Source organism: Sciurus carolinensis, chromosome 13 (assembly GCF_902686445.1).
Source record: "Sciurus carolinensis chromosome 13, mSciCar1.2, whole genome shotgun sequence".
Lineage (NCBI taxonomy): Eukaryota > Metazoa > Chordata > Mammalia > Rodentia > Sciuridae > Sciurus > Sciurus carolinensis.
Window position 1 is genome coordinate 64,879,403 of NC_062225.1, and position 18,991 is coordinate 64,898,393.

Below are 18,991 nucleotides of genomic sequence, written 5' to 3' on the forward strand. Positions count from 1 at the left end.
TACTCCATTTTTATTTTTTTATATGATGTGAGATGAGAGTCTAATTTCATTCTTTTATGTATGAGTGACCTATTTTCTCAACACTGTTTTTTTAAGGGAATTTCTTTTCCTAATGTGTGTTCTCAGCATCCTTGTTAAAGATCAATTGACTGGACCATGGGCTGGGGCTGGGGCTGGGCTTGGCCTGGTTCTCTGGACCGGGACTCCTGGGCTCAGAAGTCTCTGGATCTCTGGACCTGCCTCCCCAACCCAATCAATAAATGGGCTAAGGAAATGAGTGGACACTTCATGGAAGAAGATCTACAAGTAATCAACAGATATATGAAAAAATGTTCAACATCTCTAGTAATAAGAGAAATGCAAATCAAAATTACCCTAAGATTCTATCTCACCCCAATTAGAATGGTGATTATCAAGAATACAAGCAACAATAGGTGTTGGCGAGGATGTGGGGAAAAAGGTATACTCATACATTGCTGGTGAGGTTGCAAATTAGTGCAGCCACTCTGGAAAGCAGTGTGGAGACTCCTTAGAAAACTTGGAATGGAGCCACCATTTGACCCAGCTATCTCACTCCTTGGCCTATACCTAAAGGACTTAAAATCAGCATACTACAGTGACGCAGCCACATCAATGTTCATAGTTGCTCAATTCACAATAGTTAGATTGTGGAACCAACCTAGATGTCCTTCAATAGATGAATGGATAAAGCAACTGTGATATATATACACAATGGAATATTACTCAGCCTTAAAGAAGAATAAAACTATGTCGTTTGCAGGTAAATGGATGCAGGTGGAGAATATCTTGCTAATTGAGATAAGTCAATCCCAAAAAACTGAAGGTTGAATGATCTCTCTGATAAGCGGATGATGATACATAATCAGGGTGGGAGGGAGGCATAAATTGTATAGAGGAAAAAGGGGTGGGGAGAGGGTGGGGGGAGGAAAAACAACAGAATGAGACAACCATCATTACCCTATGTACATGTATGATTACGCAAATGGTGTGACTCTACTTTGTGTACAACCAGAGAAACAACAGTTGTACCCCATTTGTTAAAAAAAGAAAAAAAAAAGAATTTAAAAACCTAAAAGAAAAAAAAAAAATCAATTGATTAGAAATGCACGATTTATTTCTGGGTTTTCTATTCTGTTCCACTGGTTTATATGTCTTTTTTTTCCCCATGTCAGTACCAGGCTGTTTTATTTTGAAATCAAGCATTGCGATGCCTTCAGTTTTGTTCTTTTTGCTCAGAAATGCTTTGCTTATTTGAGATCTTTCATGGTTCCAACAAATTTGAGGATTTTTTTTCTATTTCTGTGAAAAATACCATTGGAATTTTTATAGAGATTTTATCAAATCTGTAGATTGCTTAGGATAATATGAACATTTTAACAATGTTGAGTCTTCCAATCCATGAACATAGTTTATCATCCCATTAATTTGTGTCCTTTTCATTTTCTCTCATCAATGTGGTATGGTTTTTGATGTACAAATCTTTCAGAGTTAAATTTATTCTGAAGATCTTTTTTGCTTGATGATATTGTAAATGAGAATTTAAAAAACCTTCCTTTTCAGATATTTCTTTCTTTCTTTCTATATTTCTTTATTTAAGTAGTATTTAGAAACACTACTTATTTCCATGTGTGTTGATTCTGTTTCCTGTAATGATGCTGAATTTATTTATTAGTTCGAACAGTTTTTGTTTTATCTTCAGGATTTTCTTCATCAATGTTATATCATCTGTACACAGAGAAATTTGACTTTTCCCTTTCCAATTTGGATGCCTTTTATTTCTATTTCTTGCCCAGTTTCTCTGGATAAGATTTAGTACTACATTGAATGGAAGTGGTAAGAGGGGTATCTTGTCCTATTCCTGATTTAGAGGAAAAGTTTTGGACTTTTTACTTGCTGTTGACTGTGGGTTTGTCCTATATAGCTCTTACTATGTTAAAGGACGGAGTCTTCTTTTTCTACTTTGATTTCTTACTATATGAATGAGTACTCCTATATGAATGAGTTTTGTGGAATGATAGTCTGAGAAAGTCAGAGGACAAAGGATATCAAGTCTCCTTTCTTTGTTCTGCGATGCTGGGAAACATGACATAAGTCTAAGGTTGTTTTGTTTGGTTTTGTTTCACTAAATTCTTCCTATTCCTAACCCCTTGCCCAGCCTCCACTAACCTGTGGTAGTCTAAGAAGGAGGTAGCCTCTCAAAAGAGTAAGGTGGGATTGAATGAAGGACCCTGTGCTTCCAAGGTGAATGTTCTTTTACTTGCTAAAGCAAGCCAGGTATATAAAATGATTGTGGAGGCGGGTGGGGTGGTTGGTCCTTGGTCCTTGCCCAGCTAAGGACAACTACAACGGTCCTCAGTGCTCCTGGTCAAGTACCAAGAAACCTCTCAGGGCTTCTCACAACCATCTGACAGGAAACAGGACAGTGTCACTGAAGATAAGGAGTGTCCTCATCTTTGGCTTCCGGAGAGCGTGGCCTATCTAGGTCAAGCAATCGTGACAAAGCTGCACCAACTCTCTGGCAGCCATTTTATGTAGGACTGGATAATTTATAGAAGAAGAAACAGGAGGCCTGAGAGGAAGAGTGACTTGCCAACACTATCAGCTCGCTGACGTTGGAGCCGGGATCTCCTCCCTGTGATACCAGTTCAGTGCTCATTCCATCATGCTGAAATCCCCCTTGCCTTCCCAGTGGTGTTGTCTGCTTCTCATCCGGTGCCCAATTCTACCTGTAGACTCCCTATGAACAGACCTTGAACTTTCTCATTATAATATGGATTCGACTTTGTCTCCCGACCCAATTCATATGTTCAAGTCCTAACCACCAAGTACTCAGCATGTGACCTGATTCGGACATAGGCTCACGGTAGAGGTGATCAATTAAGTTAGGTTGAAGTCATAGTGGAGTAGAGTTGGGCCCCTGATCTAGTATGACTGATGTCATTATACCAAGGGAAACTGGGAGACAGACCTGTGCACCGGGAGGACATCATGTGAAGAGGAAGGTGGAGATTGAAGTGATGTATCTAGAAACCAAAGAATTCCAAAGATTGCCAGTAAACCACCAGAAGCTAGAAGATAGTCATGAAATAGATTTCTCCCTCATGGCTCTCTGAAGGAACCAGCCTTGCTGAGACCTTCATTTTGAACTTGTAGCCTTCTGAACTAAGAGAGAATAGATTTTTGTTGTTCTGTCACCTAGTCATAGTTATTTTGTTACAGCAGCTCTAGCAGACTAATATAGGCTATCTAAAAGGCCTTTGTGCCTTGCCTTGGCAATAGTTTCCCAAAGACGGACAGGGTCACATTACCTGAATCGACAATGGACAGCAGGACCAAATTTAGCAGCTTATTACCCAGGGACTGGATCCTAAACTCATCAGCAGTTTCCCTATCCTACTAGACCTGTTACTGTTTCTTGAAAACCAATCCAAAATTGTACCCTATTGTGATAACACATCTAAACGGTTTCATCTCAGGATGAGTCTCCAATGATACAAGTGAAGCCATATCAGTGATAAAAATTTCTTTTTTGAGAAATTAAGAGATAAGAAGATCCCTAAGTTCAGAATCTGCAAATATGCTATATTCAAAATGTTTACTTGTTGCTGAAAAATACACATAAAGGTATATATGTATAATATGTAATATATGGAAACACAAATGCAATACATATTTGTACATACTCGTGCATCCTGAATTTGATCTACTTTTAACATTCTCATTTAAACTTCTCTCCACAATGTTTATCATACAAAGAAAGAGTGATTGTTAATGCGTTCTGTCTTGCCTTAAGACTTTTCTTGGCTAGATTCTTTGGACCTTAGAAAAATGTTAAAAGAGTATCCAGATACACATATAAAAGTACTTACCAAGGAACATTTCAATAACAGATGCCTTCATAGTGAGAACAACAATCCCCATAAATATCAAAATGGCACCCTGGAGAGAAAGAAACAATAACATCATCATGTTTCAGCCAGGAGTTCTGAATTGGACTCAGGAAGCATGCGGGGATAGGCTGTGTCATTGTGCATGACCTCCAGAGTCTTAGAATTCCACACTTGGACTCTCCATATGCAGCTCCTGGGAGGGGTAGTGATGGTGGTGCTGGTACCCAGGGAAGACTCAATCCAGCTGCTAGCCTCTGATTCTTCAGAGATTTGGCCTTACATAGAGGTGAAGAGGAAACAACTGGCAATTTTGACAATATGTTTAACTAGTATCCAAATGTGAACTACAGACACATTTATGGTGTTGAGAGAACATTTTTAGATTACAAATAAACCATTCATTCAATAAATATTTATTAAGCTCCTATTATATGGCTAATTTTGTTAGGAAGAAGGTGATAAAATTGAATTAAAAAACAGTTCTCACTCTTAAAAGACTTACGGTTTAATAGAGATGGAAAAACATACACGGACAAAAATAATCACAACATTAGAAAGCAGAAAAGAGTTTTAAGGTCCCACAAGGAGTGGAGAGGGAAAGTTTATAGAGCAGTGGTTCTCACACTTTGCTGAATATTAGCATCATCTGGGAATTTTTAAAAATCCCAGGCAGCACCCAGACCAATTGAATCAGAATCCCCTGAGGTCTAGGCATTACACTTTTGAAAAACTCCTCAGATAATTTCAGTCTGCAGCCAAATTCAAGAATTAACATGTCAGAGTATGACTTCTTTTGAGTGTATACTAATCACCTGGTGATCTTATTAAAATGCAGATTCTAATCCAGTAGATCTGGGGTACTGCTAGAGATTCCCCAGGGGGCCAAGAATTTGAAAGAAGGGACAGAGTATGTCAAGCATGGGAAGAAGAGAAAGCCTCAGGGAGGTGTAGCAATTGGCTCAACTGGGGAGAATTAGTAGACTTTCAATATTCAGAAATAGGAGCTGAGGTTGTAGTTTAGTGGTAGAGCGCTTGCCTAGCATGTGTAAATGAACAAAAAGAAAATTCAGAAATAGGAAGAAGGGGCACCAAAGGGGAACAAGCATGGCGAGAACCCCAGGGGTTGGAAAGAACAATGGATGTGAAGATGCCATTGATCTATAAGTGGTTCCTCCATCTGTTAAGGCTGTAAGGAAGCCCTCCAAGGGTTATGAACAGTACCATTAATTGAGCACGTAGTATACACTCTATATCGTCTTCATGATCCTCACTGAATAGATGAGGAAACTAAAAGAAATTAAATGCCATAACTATGGTAATGGCAGTGAGTGGGACTGAAACAGGAGTGGGAATAGGTGGGAGGGGTCTGCCCTGGACACAGGTGAGAAGGGAGAACATTGCAGAGACTCCAAAGACTTAAAGTTGGCCTGCTCTCTATGAGCCTTGTGAACTAGTAATTTTAAACACTGTTGATGACAATAAAATTCACACTTCTCCCCTCTGGGCAGATGGCTCCCACTAAAGCCCCTCCCCCGTGCCTCTGCTCTGTGGCCTAAAGCTGACCTTCACAGGCCTACGCTCTGCCGCGCCTGCTGGTGTGCTGGTGAACTCACTCTCCGAAAAGAAAGTTTTAAAAAGCTCTGATTTGTACAGTTTGTCCATTTTTATGGTGTAAATCCTCCTACAGTGACTGATTTTGAAGTCACTAAAGTGATACTATTGAGTGGGAGATTTGGAAAGCTAGGTCCACTACAAGCTTACATCCAATATTTAGATGCAGTGCTATGAAGAGTTCATTTACAAAAAGCAAGATAGAGCACTAATCTCCAGAATCTATAAAGAACTCAAAAAACTCAACACCAAGACTACAAATAACCCAATCGACAAATGGTCTAAGGAAATGAACAGACACTTCACAGAAGAAGACCTACAAACAATCAACAAACATATGGAAAAATGTTCAACATCTCTAGTAATAAAAGAAATGCAAATCAAAACCACCCTAAGATTTCATCTCACCCCAATTAGAATGGCGATTATCAAGAACACAAGCAACAACAGGTGTTGGCGAGGATGTGGGGAAAAAGGTACACTCATACATTGCTGGTGGGGTTGCGAATTAGTGCAACCACTCTGGAAAGCAGTATGGAGATTCCTTAGAAAACTTGGAATGGAACTACCATTTGACCCAACTATCCCACTCCTTGGCCTATACCCAAAGGACTTAAAATCAGCATATTACAGAGATACAGCCACATCAATGTTCATTGCTGCTCAATTCACCATAGCCAGATTGTGGAACCAACCTAGATGCCCTTCAGTTGATGAATGGATAAAGAAACTGTGGCATATATATACAATGGAATATTACTCAGCCATAAAGAATGATAAAATTATGGCATTTGCAAGCAAATGGATGAAATTGGAGAATATCATGCTAAGTGAGATAAGCCAATCTCAAAAAACCAAAGGAAGAATGATCTCTCTGATAAGTGGATGATGATACATAATGGGGCGTGGGAGGGGTTAGTTTTAGGGTTAGAGTGAGGGTTAGGGAGGGGGGCAAGAATGGGGGAAGGAAGGACTGTATAGAGGGAAAAGAGGGATGGGAAGGGTGGGGGGAAGGGGAAAAAAATAACAGAATGAATCAACCAACATCACCCTATGTAAACGTATGATTACACAAATGGTACGCCTTTACTCTATGTACAAACAGAGAAAGAACATGTATCCCATTTGTTCACAATAAAAAAAAAAAAAAAAAAAGAAATTAAGGAACAAAAAAAAAAAACAAAAAAAACAAAAAGCAATTACTAGATTATGATTCAAGTACTATTACAAGTTCCTGATGCAAGGAACTTAAATAAGACTGTTAAGTATATGAACAGTTAATACAAATGATTAAATTAAGCACAAGGAAACACCCAACAACATTGGCTCACTTTGTTCACTTCAAGTAATAATTGCAATGTGTTACATTTGCCTGTTATGATAGTTAACCCCAGGTTAAGTCATAGATCAGTAACGATCTTTAGTTTCACCATAAAAAGTGAAATCTTATAAGCAACCTATTTGGCAACTTGATGCTGAAACAGCTGGGTTAGATTTTGGAAACAGTGTGATAACAAGTCATTGTTTTCCTTTGATTAATTTGAAGAAACTCCTAAACAAATGCACATGTCTCCAGACCCAAATGTGCAACTTTCCTATCAGACGGAGCAGAATGCTAGCTCCCCTCTGGACCCCATAGCTGGCCCCACTGTACACAGCACTATAGACGTCCCCCCGGGCATCCTTCCTCCTCTCTCCCTCACCTCACGTCTTCTCTGTGGCCAGGTTTGTTGCTCTGCGTTTGTTCATACCACACCCAGAACCTGACAATTTTCCATCATCTTTGCCTGCTCCAGGTCACAGCCTGGCCACCTGGACTGTGTTAGCCTCCTCATTAGGCTGCCTCCTTCAGTCCAGTCCAGTCACAGCGCCCTCTGCTAAGAATGCTGCCTGTCTACCCACCTTACTAGGAAGAAAAGTCAAAGTCTCTACAAACCCACTAGACCCTACTGGATTTGGCGACTATCAGTCTTTCTGACCTCATTTCCCATTCCTATCACCTAGGAAGCCCCGGCCACTCTGACCTCTTGGCTCTTTCTAGAACATGCCTCTGACCTCAGGGTCTCCGAGCTTCTTGTACTGCTACTGTTTCCTCTGCCTGGATGCTGTTTCCCCAGATGAGTGTATGACTTGCTCCCTTGTTTCTTCCCAGTCCTTTCTTAAAAATCAACTTCTTATGAGATATTCCCTAATCACCCAATTTAAAGTCATAATCACCCTCTTGCCTGCCACCAACAGGTATATCCTATCCTTTTCCCACTATCTTTTTCTTCATGTCACTTATCACTTCCAACATACTCTATAATTTACTTCTTTTATCTGTCCACTGTTGTGTCCCCACCAGAATGCAAATTGCATGAGGGCAGGGATTTTGATTTGATATTTTAGGTATGTAGAGAATACACATTGGATCAACATGTAAGCACTGAGGGCTCAACTCTTTTCCTAGGGTAGGATGGGAGGTAGGAAACAAAACAAAGGGAGGGCAATCTTGTAAATACACTACAGTTACTAAATCATACACTGAAGAAGGTGTATTCTATGATATGTGAGTTATTGATAATAAAAATCAGTTAATAAAGCATTGTCGATAGCCAACGACAAACCCAAAAGGAAGATGAAGAGCAGAGAGGAGTGCTTTCAGAGCTGCCCTGCAACTTTAGAAGCCACAATGGACATAACCTTTACAGGCTGGGATGGACGGATAATGACCAACTAGATTCCAGGAAACTCTCCAACCTCAGAGGAATTATCACCCAAGTACAATAACTCAGCAGCAGTGGAAAGGGACCAGAATCATACAGGTCTTGGAACCAGAATGTTTTGGGTTTCTTCCTCGCCACTGCAATTTTTCTCCTTCTTTGGTCCACTTATGCATACACTAAAAACATAAATGTGCCTTTGAAATGGGTGAAAAAAATTCAAACCATTTCTCAAACTTCCCAGAGGCTGGAAACCAGGACTGCTTTCAGCATCGTCAGGCCATTTCTGCAGGTGGTTCCATGTCATGGAGCTGTAGAGGCCACAGAAATGGAGGAACCCTAATCCCTCATGTGCTCACCGGGGTTCTAACAAAAACCAAACAATAGCAACTTCCAAAAGAATCTGTTAATGATTCATGAATTTATGGATTGCTCCTTGAGATGTAATATAAGGAATCCTGAATATGAAGTTCTGGTGAGACCCATGAAGCCTGGTTGTGAAAGAAAAATATACATTACTTTAAGTAGATCAGTGTAGACAGCTTAATTAGATCTCATTGCCCAGAGTTAGCTGAGAGGAAGTTGCTAATGAATCATAATAGTATCTTACGTTGCTCTTCATGGCGATTTAAATAAGGAAACTCCAAGTGCATTTTTGAAGTGTAGGCTCCTTTTGTTTCTCTTGTTGAGTTTCTAAACGGGACTAGCGCTTGACAGTTTTTGCAACCACTCATGTTTGTTGAGAAGAGGAACAAACACGAGTTTGTTCTTCACGGTAAACCTGTGCGGGGTGTGGAGGCTTGGGTTAGAGTTCCCACTTGAAAGGTAAAGTGAGGTCTGTGGCAGGTGAAGGACTGAGTCAAGGTTAGGAATCGGAAGCAGAGAGTTCAGGGACGCTGCCCAAGCTCACAAGGCTGGAAAGACGACGAGGGGATTCAAGCCGACACTCCCAGTCCCCAAGCCCTGCGCTCCTGCACTGGCCACAGCTGGTCCATGACAGGCAAATACACTTCACTTGCGTTCTGATTCAATTGGACTGCGGTGGTATCAACATTGCTTTACGGCTTCCCCAGAGGCTCCACTGTGCAGCCATTATCGAAACCCTCTGCTGTTGAGGGCACCATGAAGGCCAGGAGGGTGAATGACACACGGGCCGTGGGGGCAGGGACTCAGGGGGGCTTGAATTTATTAAACTGGCAGGTTGGAAAACAATGACAGATGGGTGAGGAAAGGACAGGACCTGGGGACAGAGGAGCTTCAGGAACTGGGAGTTGCTCAGCCAGGCGCGGAGAGGACTGAGCCTGCTAGAGAGGAAGGAAGGGGCCTTGTCGGCCTTGAATGTCATGCCTGAAGAATGTGAGATTGATCCTTTAGGCAATGGGGAGACATGGAAGGCTTAAGAATTATTTTTGCATTCATCATTTTTAATAAGCCCCCTAGAGGCCTACTTCAGCCACTCACTTGGAAAAAATCTGCCCTGGTGGACGTGTAGGATTTATGTTAATGTTGGTGTTTGTCTAATCTAGGAAGCTGCATGGGGGAGCACCCAAGCATACCGTGTCCACGAGGTGGAAAGAGCCAGTATCCATCTGGAAACATTTAATAGTTATGAGAAGCTTGTGCTTTATTTCCAAAATGCCAAAAATCCCTTGAGGACAGACATCTCTGAGTGGGGATAGGCCACATCTGCAGCCTTGCTTTCTTCATCTCTGCCTGACTGTAAATCCTCCGCCACTTGTTGACGGATGTGGGTGGGTCTGATGGGGATGGGAAGGGGAGGCTGGCACTAGATGGGTTCTGTGCAATGTTGGGGTGGCCTCAATCTGCATATAAACTTTACATGGATCATATTTCTCTGGACTAGGTCTGAAACACTGCATTTCCTGTTGCCCTGACACCAGCAGCCACCTCAAAGTTACTATAATCCCTGAGGATTCTGTGAAGGAGAGAGAAAAAAAGAAAAAAGCCAGACAGGATAGTAGTCTTTCTTTCTTTCCTGATTTTTCTTCTCTTTTAGTTCTTCCCGTCTATATTTCTTCGGTAGGGAAAATTTTGCCTTTTTTCATAAGTTGGCTCCTAAGAATGCATAAGGCTACTTGAAGATGTGCTGCTGTGATAGTCAGGTTTTTGTTACTGTCACCAAAATATGTGACATGAACAACTTAGAGCAGGAAAGATTTATTATGGCTCCTGGTTTCAGAGGTTTCAGTCCATTCACGGTTGGTTGGCTCCAAGACAGAGATATCATGGCAGAAGGGCTTGGTGGAGGAAAGTTGCTCAGTTCATAGCAACCAGGAAGGGGAGAGAGAGAAAGGGAGAGAGAGAGAGAGAAAAAGAGAGAGAGAGAGAGAGAAGGGCTGGGGACAAGGTATAGTCACCAAGGACACACTCCCAGTGATCTGCTTCCTCTGATGCCTCACCTTCCTATATCACCTTCCAGAGGTCCATTCAAATCATTAATCATCAAATGGATTACTCCGTGAGTCAGAGCCCTCATGATTTCATCACTTCCTTGAAGCCCTACCTCTGCACCAAGACTTTCACAGATGAGCTTTTGGGGGGACATACCAGATCCAAGCTATAACAACTGGGCTAGGCTACCTGGATGAGACGCTATTGATCGCTTACACAGAGTATACATTCCCAATCCCCCTCCCCGTTCCTATCAAAACCCCTATTTGGTACAAATGAAGGTAGCCATTATGGTTTAGATCATTAATGTCTTCCAAAATCTCATGTATTAGCCAGTGCAGCAATGTTCAGAGGTAAAGAGATTATGTTATGGGAGCTGTAACTGCATCAATGGATTAATCCTCTTTATGGATTAATAAAATGAATGGATTACTGGGTGGTAACTGTAGGCAGGAAGGGTGCGTCTGGAGGAAGAAGGTCACCAGAGCTGTGTCCTTTGATATTGCATCTTGTCACTGACTACTTGCTCTCACTCTCTGCTTCCTGGCTGTCATGAGCTGAGCAACTTTCTTCAACCACACACTTGTGTCATGAGGTTCTGCTCCACCAAGGTTCAGAACAATGGGGATGGTTGACCATGGACTGAGAACTCTGAAATGTAAACAAATGCAAATAAACCTTTCTTCTGCTAAATTGTTCTTGTCAGGTATTTTGTTTATAGCAATGGAAAACTGACTTTCACAGCAGCCAGGGGACTCAGAGGAAACTGGTCCATTCCAGGTCTCAGGGTATATTCTGAATCTGAGTCTGAACCAAAGATGGTTAAACACTTTCCTCTGATGATTGGGGAACTTAGGCTTGGGCCTACCCAAGAGCTCTGTCCAGGTGATTATTATAGGTGGAGCATCCCTAATCCAAAAATGAAAAAATCTGAAATGCCCCAAAATCTGAAAATTTTTGAATGCTGACATGACCACAAGTGGAAAATTTCATACCATGAAACTTTGTCTCAGGCACAAAATTATTAAAAAGTTGTATAAAATTATCTTCAACTCATGTGTATAGGTGTGCATAAAACATAAGTGCATTTTGTGTTTAGATTTGAATACTATCCCCCAAATATATTATTATGTAAATGGAAATATTCCAGAATCTAATAAAATCCAAAATTGGAAAGATTTTTGCTCCCAAACATATTGGATAAGTGATGCTCAACCAGTACTAGTTATTAGTCCAGATGGATTGGGTCCTGAGTTATAACCAATCAAAATAAAGACTTTAATCTTCTGGTTTTTGGTGACAGATTCCCTCTTGTTGGAAATGACTGAGGGAGTAGGTTGATTGAGGTCTGTTGGCAAGCATCTTGAGAACATGAGAAAATGCAGACTGAGGAAAAAACTGACATAAAAAGGATAAAGACACTCTGGAAAATCACAGAGTAGTGGAGTTAGACCTCTGATTGTCTTGTGCCTGGAGGCTGGGCCCACCTCTGTATTATTGTTATGTAAGATAATAAATTTTCTTTTCACAATTGATATACCATGCAAATGGAGCCCCAAAACAAGCAGGAGTAGTTACTCTCAAATCCAAAAAAGCAGATTCAAGCCAAATTTAATCAGAAGAGACAAAAAAGGTCACTTCATACTGGTAAAGTGAACAATCCAACAAGAAGATATCATGATAATAAATATTTATGCCCAAATATTGGTGCGCTGAATTATATAATTTAAAGGCTCAGACCCCAGTACAATAATACTGGGTGATTTTAACACACTTCTCTCACCCATAAATAGGTCATTCAGACATACACTCAATAATGACTCTTCAGATCTAAAAACTATTATAAATCAAATGGACTTAACATATCTATAAAATATTTCACTGAACATTAGTCAAATTCAAAATTTTCTCAGCTGCTCATGGAACCTTCTCCAAAATAGGTCATATTTTAGGCCCCAAAACAACTCTTAGAAAATACAAACAAATTGATACAATTTCTTGTATCCTTTCTGATCATAATGGAATGAAATTAGAAATCAACAACAATAAAAACTACAGAAACTATAAAAACACATGGAGATTGAACAATACACTTTTGAATGATGAATGGATAATAGAAGAAATCAGGGAATAAATTAAAAATTTCTTAAAATCAAATGAGAATAGTGATACAACATACCAGACCCTCTGAGACACTATGAATATGAGTCTAAGAGGAAACTTTATAGCTATGAGTGCCTACATGAGAAAATCTGGAATATCCTAAATAACCTAAAGATGTATCTCAAGGTCCTAGAAAATGAGAGCAAACCAATTCTAAAACCAGTTGAAGGAAGGAAATAATTAAAATTAGAACTGAAATCAATAAAATAGAAAATAAAAAATATAAAGGAGTGATGAAACGAAGAGTTGATTCTTTAAAAAGATAAACAAGAAAGATAAATCCTTAACCAAACTAACCAAAAGAGAAGACCAACTTCATAAATTAGAGATGAAAAAGAAGAAATCACCAGAGACATTGCAGAAATGCAGAAATCATCAGAAACTACTCTGAAAACTTATACTTCATAATTGGAAAACTTAAAAGAAATGTATACATTTGTAGAGACATATGATCTGCCAAAACTAACCAAGAGGATATAGAAAACAAACCAATAAAAAGCAATAAGATAGAGGCAGTAATAAAAAGTCTTCCAACAAGAAAAGCCCAGGACAAGATGGATTTTCAGTTGAATTCTATCACAACTTTCAAGAGGAACTAATGCCAATGCCCCTCAAATTATTCATAAACTATAAAGTGGTAAAACACTTTTAAATTCATTCACTGATACTAAAACCAGATAAGGACAGAACACTGAAAGAAAACTACAGACCAATATCCCTGATGAACACAGATACAAAATTTTTTTAAATATTAGCAAATAATATTCAACAACATATTAAGAAGATTGTATATCACGATCAAGTTTGTTTCACTCAGGGAATGCAAAGATGGTTTGACTTACACAAATCAATAAATATAATTCACCACATAAATAGAATTGACAAAAATCACATTGTCACCTCAATAGATGTAGAGAAAACCTTTGACAAAAATTTTCACCCATTCATGATTAAAAAAAAAAAAAAGAAAACAACACTAAACAAACTAGGAACTGAAGAAATTTACATCAACTTTATGAAGACATGTATAACAAACTCAGAGTCAATATTATAATGAATGAACACGTTTCCTTTAAAATCCAGAAAAAGACAAGGATGTCTACTCTCACTACTCTTATTCAATATAGTGCTATAAATTCTAGCCAGAGGAATTAGGCAAGAGAAGGAAATAAAAGGGATAAAATAAAAATAGGAAAGGAGAAGGTATAATTATCATTTGCAGATGATATGATCCTATACTTAGAAGATCCAAAAATCTCCACCAGAAGACTGTTAGAACCAATAAACAATTTCAGCAAAGTAGTAGGTTATGAAATCAGCATAAAAACCCAACAGCTTTTCTATATACCAATAATGAATCTGTTGAGAAGGAAATCAGAAAACAATCCCATTAACAAAAGCCCAAAACAAAACAAAACAACAACAACAACAACAATAACAACAACAAACCCATCTAGGAATAAATCTACCAGAGAGGTAAAAGACCTCCCTGATTAAAATGGTCATGTTACCAAAAGCAATACAGATTCCATGAAATACCCATCAAAATACCCATAGTGTTATTCACAGAAAAAAAAAAAAAAAAAAAAAGAAAGAAAAAATCCTAAAATTCATTTGAAAGAAAAAAAGACCCAGAATAGCCAAAGCAATTCTAAACCCAAAAGCTATGCTGGAGGCATCACAATACTCAACTTCAAATTATACTACAGAACTATAATAACAAAAACTGCATGTACTTGTATAAAGATGGACACGTAGACTGATAGAACAGAACAGAACAGAAAACACAGAGACAAACCCACACAGATAGTCAGCTGATCCTTGACATAGGCACCAAAAACATTGTAGAAAAGATAGCATTTTTATCAAATGGTGCTGGGAAAACTGGTAATCCATATCTAAAAGAATGAGAGTAGATTCCTATCCCTTACCCTGCAAAAGAGCCAACTCAAAACAGATCAAAGACCTAAGAGTTAGGTCATAAACTTTGCAGCTTCTAGAAGAAACCATGGGGTCAACACTCCAACATATAGGTATGGGCAACGATTTCCTTCATAGAATCCCTAAAGTTCAGGAAATAATACCAAGAGTTAATAAATGGGATGATATCTAGTTAAAATTCTTCTGTGCATCAAAGGAAACAGTTAAGAATGTGAAAAGATGACCTACAGATTGGGAGTCTATCTTTGCTTGCTCCTCTTCCTACAGAGTATTAATATCTTGAATACATTAAGAACTCAAAAATTGCCCACCAAAAAAAACCCGATTCAATTAATAAGTGGGCACATGAATTAAACAGATGCTTCTCAAAAGAAGTGGTACAAATGGCCAACAAATATATTTAAAAAGTGTTCAGCATCTTTAGCAATTAGGGAAATGTAAATCAAAACTACACTAAAATTTCATCTTTCTTCACTTAGAATGGCAACCATCAAGAACACAAATAATAATAAACGCTGGCAAGGATGTCGGGGAAAAGGAACAAACATTTTTACACTCTTGGTGGGATTGCAAATTAGCACAACCACTACGGAAATCAATAATGAGCTTCCTCAAAAGATCAGAAATGAAACCACCATAAGATCCACTCCTTAGTATGTATCCTAAATAGTTAAAGTCAGTATAATACAGTAATGTATGCATTTATATGGAGAGCAGGACAATTCACAGTAACTAAATTATGGAACCAGTCTAGGCGTCTCTCAAAGAATCACTGGATAAAGAAAATGTGCTATATACATGCAATGGAGTTTCACTTAGACATAAAGAAGAATGGAATTATGTCATTTGCAGGAAAATGGGTGGAACTTGAGAACTTTATGTTAAGTGAAATAAGTCAAAATCAGAAAGTCAAGGGTCATGTGTTTTCCCTTATATGTGGAAGCTAGAAAGGAAAAGGAAAAGAAAGATGGAGGTTGGGCTCTCATGAAAATCAAAGGGGGATCAGTAGAAGAGAGGAAAGGCCCCAGGGAAGGAGGAGGAGAGGGAAACAGGTAATCCTGGGGAACAATACTGACCAAAGTATATTTTCATATTGTGTGTATATACAAATATATAACAACAAAGCCCACTATTATGTATAATTGTAATGCACCAATATACATATGGGGAAAAAGAATATTACAGATTAAAAACAAATTAAAATGTCGGGTGCAGAGGTGCACACCTGTAATCCCAGCAGCTTGGGAGGCCGCAGCGCGAGGATAGCAAGTTCAAAGTCAGCCTTCCAAAAAGGGAGGTGCTAAGCAACTCAGTGACACCCTGTCTCTAAATAAAATACAAAATAGGGCTGAGGGTGTGGTTCAGTTGCAAGGTGTGACTCAATGGATGAGTGCCCCTGAGTTCAATCCCTGGTACCCAAAAAATAAAAATAAAAATAAAATAAAACAAAATACAAAAAAAAAAGAAAAGAAAAGAAAGAAAAATTCCCTTCCAGGTGACTTGCCCATACAGTGGTTTTAACTAGAGAAGACTCTAATAGTATAGATTTATATCAGAGTCTGCAGTGATTTCTTAATAAACCACCTGAGCCTTCTCATCTGAACCACCCAAGGGCTCCTTGAGGAGGTAAAATGAGCATTACAGTTCCTAGAATTCAGAGCAGCAAAGGGACTTGCCCAAGGTCATACAGCCTGGATCTTCCTCCTCTTAATATTGTGCTCTTTCTAATACATCAGACTTCTCACATGGCCTTTATTGTATCTTTCAATCAGTCCAGGATTTATTACCTCATATTGTTAAAAAAAAAATCCCACTCATTCATATAAAGCATTTTTCACTTTACAAAGCCTGTTTAGATCTGTAACTTCAATCTCCAGAGATCCCTGAAGGAAGTAACTCAAATATAGTCAGATGCAAAGAACACTCACTGAAATTTAGGTGACTCAGCTGCTCAAAAGCCTATAATCTAACAAGAAAAGATACCTCAGGCCAATCAAGATCTCCCTTGGGACTTTAGAATTGGAACTCTGAAAGTCTTGAGAAGCGTGCGTGCAGGGCCACAGAGCCTGCGAGGCCCTGAATAAGACAGGACAGGACAGGACAGGGACCGGGAGGAGGCGGGGCGTGCGCCCTGGAGACAACGGGAGGGCGGACGCCTTAGCTTCTGGCCACTTCCCAGATCCCATTTCCAGTCTGAAGGAGGTCCAGCTGGACCTGGCCTCCTGTGCATGACGTAGATGTTTCTGGGCCCTTTCACTTGAGCCAGTTTGGGTCGGTTGCTGTTCCCTACAGCTTTGATTAAAACCTTTTCCATGTTTGTTGTTTTAGTAATGTCCTGTTTCCCAAAATGATGAGTAGTAAAATGAAAGCATTTTAAGCGGAAAGGACACATGTGGCTGTATTTTGGTCAAAAGACAAAAACAGGGGGTCCCTAGAGAGGCCGCACGGAATTCTGGGAAGAGGTGTGGCAAGGGATCCTGTCAGAGGCCGCAGCCCCTGAGAAGGTTCAGGATGCTCTGGGAGTGAAAAACGGGAGTGGATGACCTTGAAACTATACTGTCAGATATTGCTGTGGAGTTTTTCCATTCTAATGACGGTAGTTCACAACCAGGGGACATGTGACAATTTTTGAAGACATTTTGGATGTCACATTTGGGTGGGAGTGGGGGATACAGATTTGACTGGCATCTAGGAGGTAGAGGGCAGGGGTACAGGTTCACATCCTGTAGCACACAGGCCAGCCCCTCCGGCAACAAGGAATTGCCCAGGACAACATGTCAATATCCCCAGGGTTGAAAAACTGATTTGTGAGAATGTTTATTTCCCAATGTATTTATGGGAACATTATGTTTACTGCTGTTCCCATCTAGGACCTTCCCATAAGTATCATCTGCACTTTTTGGATGATAGAGTGTGAACTATTCATGGATTTTCTTTTTCCTTTCTCTAGGATCACATTTGATCACTACATATAGTCAGAGAAAATCCTATAGGAAAGACACTCACTGATAAGCACTGGGTGGATTAAAGAGTTCATCCATGTGTCCAATGACTGGTACATGCCCGTGCCAGAAAACCAAAAGGGAAAGCCTTTTTTGGTGTGTGTGTTTCAGACCATCATTTTGTACCTCGTTAAGAACCTGACATATGGTAATGCTTACCACATCCACAAAGGCTTTGACCAATAGTGATTTCTAGGGGACTGCAAACAGTAATTACATTTCTGAAGTGGTAGTTTAGATCTTATATTGCCAGTGGGGAAAAAATGCTGGGTTTGCAAGCATGCCCCTCTATAGGACTCCTCCCAGGAGTTATTCATCCCGGCTAATGGAGGGGGCACAAAGACCAGTAAGGACCTCTGAGGTGAGGTGGGCCAGGATTGTTTCTTCGGGTTACCCTGGAAACCGTGCACAGTTTAAAAGATTCTCATGGAGCTTTGGAAGATGGATTCCTTTCATCAGAAACTTCTTTCCCTAATGTGTTTGACACTGGATTAGCTCTGCCTCCTCCCAGCAAGTTCTTCCCCTGGGGCTTGGAGGTTTGTGATTGCCAAAGACCATCTACTGTGAATTTGGAGCTAGGTATCTGGTTCAATTTAACTGTGATCCCTGGAGCCTGGAGGAGAGTGGACACTCTGTACTTTTTGGTCTGCCTTCAATTCTGAAGCACAGTTTTTAAAAACATTTTCAGGTCCGGCCTAGCTTCCCAGCTGAGATAAGAAGCTGAGGGTGTGTCTGCAGGGTCCGTGCCTTCCTGTCTGCCTCTTGGTAAAGAATGGGTTCCTCTCAGATGACAGGGTTCCAGCTTTTCCCTAGCTGCCCAGAGACAGACGTGGGGTTAGGGGTCAAAGCACATTCTTGAATCCCAGCAACCAGAGGCTTGGGGAAAGTGGAGGGTGTGGAGGATTGTGGAGGAGTGACTGCGGTGGAGGAATTGAGGGCTGTGGGGGACCAAGTTCTGGACCAGCAGAAGCAGAGTCATTTAGAAGCAAGAGACCAATCTCTTCAAGAGGAGCCACCCAGGCTGACTCCGGAACCCTTCCTGGGGACCGTTTCTCGCTCTGAAGGACCCTTCAGACACTCCTGCATGGGTCTCCTGACAATTCGACACAGCTGTTCCGTGGTCTGTTAAATGAGATGGGACTGGTCCTTTTGCTCTTCATGGAAAATTTCCTTCCTTCCTTTCTTCCTTCTTTTTTCTTTCTTTTCCTTTTTTTGAGATGGATTCTATGTGCCTGGGTTGACCTCAACT

The 18,991-nt window shown here is 40.1% G+C and overlaps 1 protein-coding gene across 2 annotated transcripts in view; it reads right to left on the reverse strand.

The window, feature by feature from the left end:
- The window catches only part of Vit (vitrin), a 110,148-nt gene that overhangs the window by 82,397 nt on the left and 8,760 nt on the right, over nucleotides 1-18,991 (reverse strand). For both annotated transcript variants that reach the window (XM_047522679.1, XM_047522678.1), the window contains exon 2: nucleotides 3,891-3,960. In XM_047522679.1, the coding sequence (XP_047378635.1) occupies nucleotides 3,891-3,942 (52 nt within the window). In that variant the 5' untranslated portion in view covers nucleotides 3,943-3,960. The remainder of the gene's footprint in view (nucleotides 1-3,890; nucleotides 3,961-18,991) is intronic.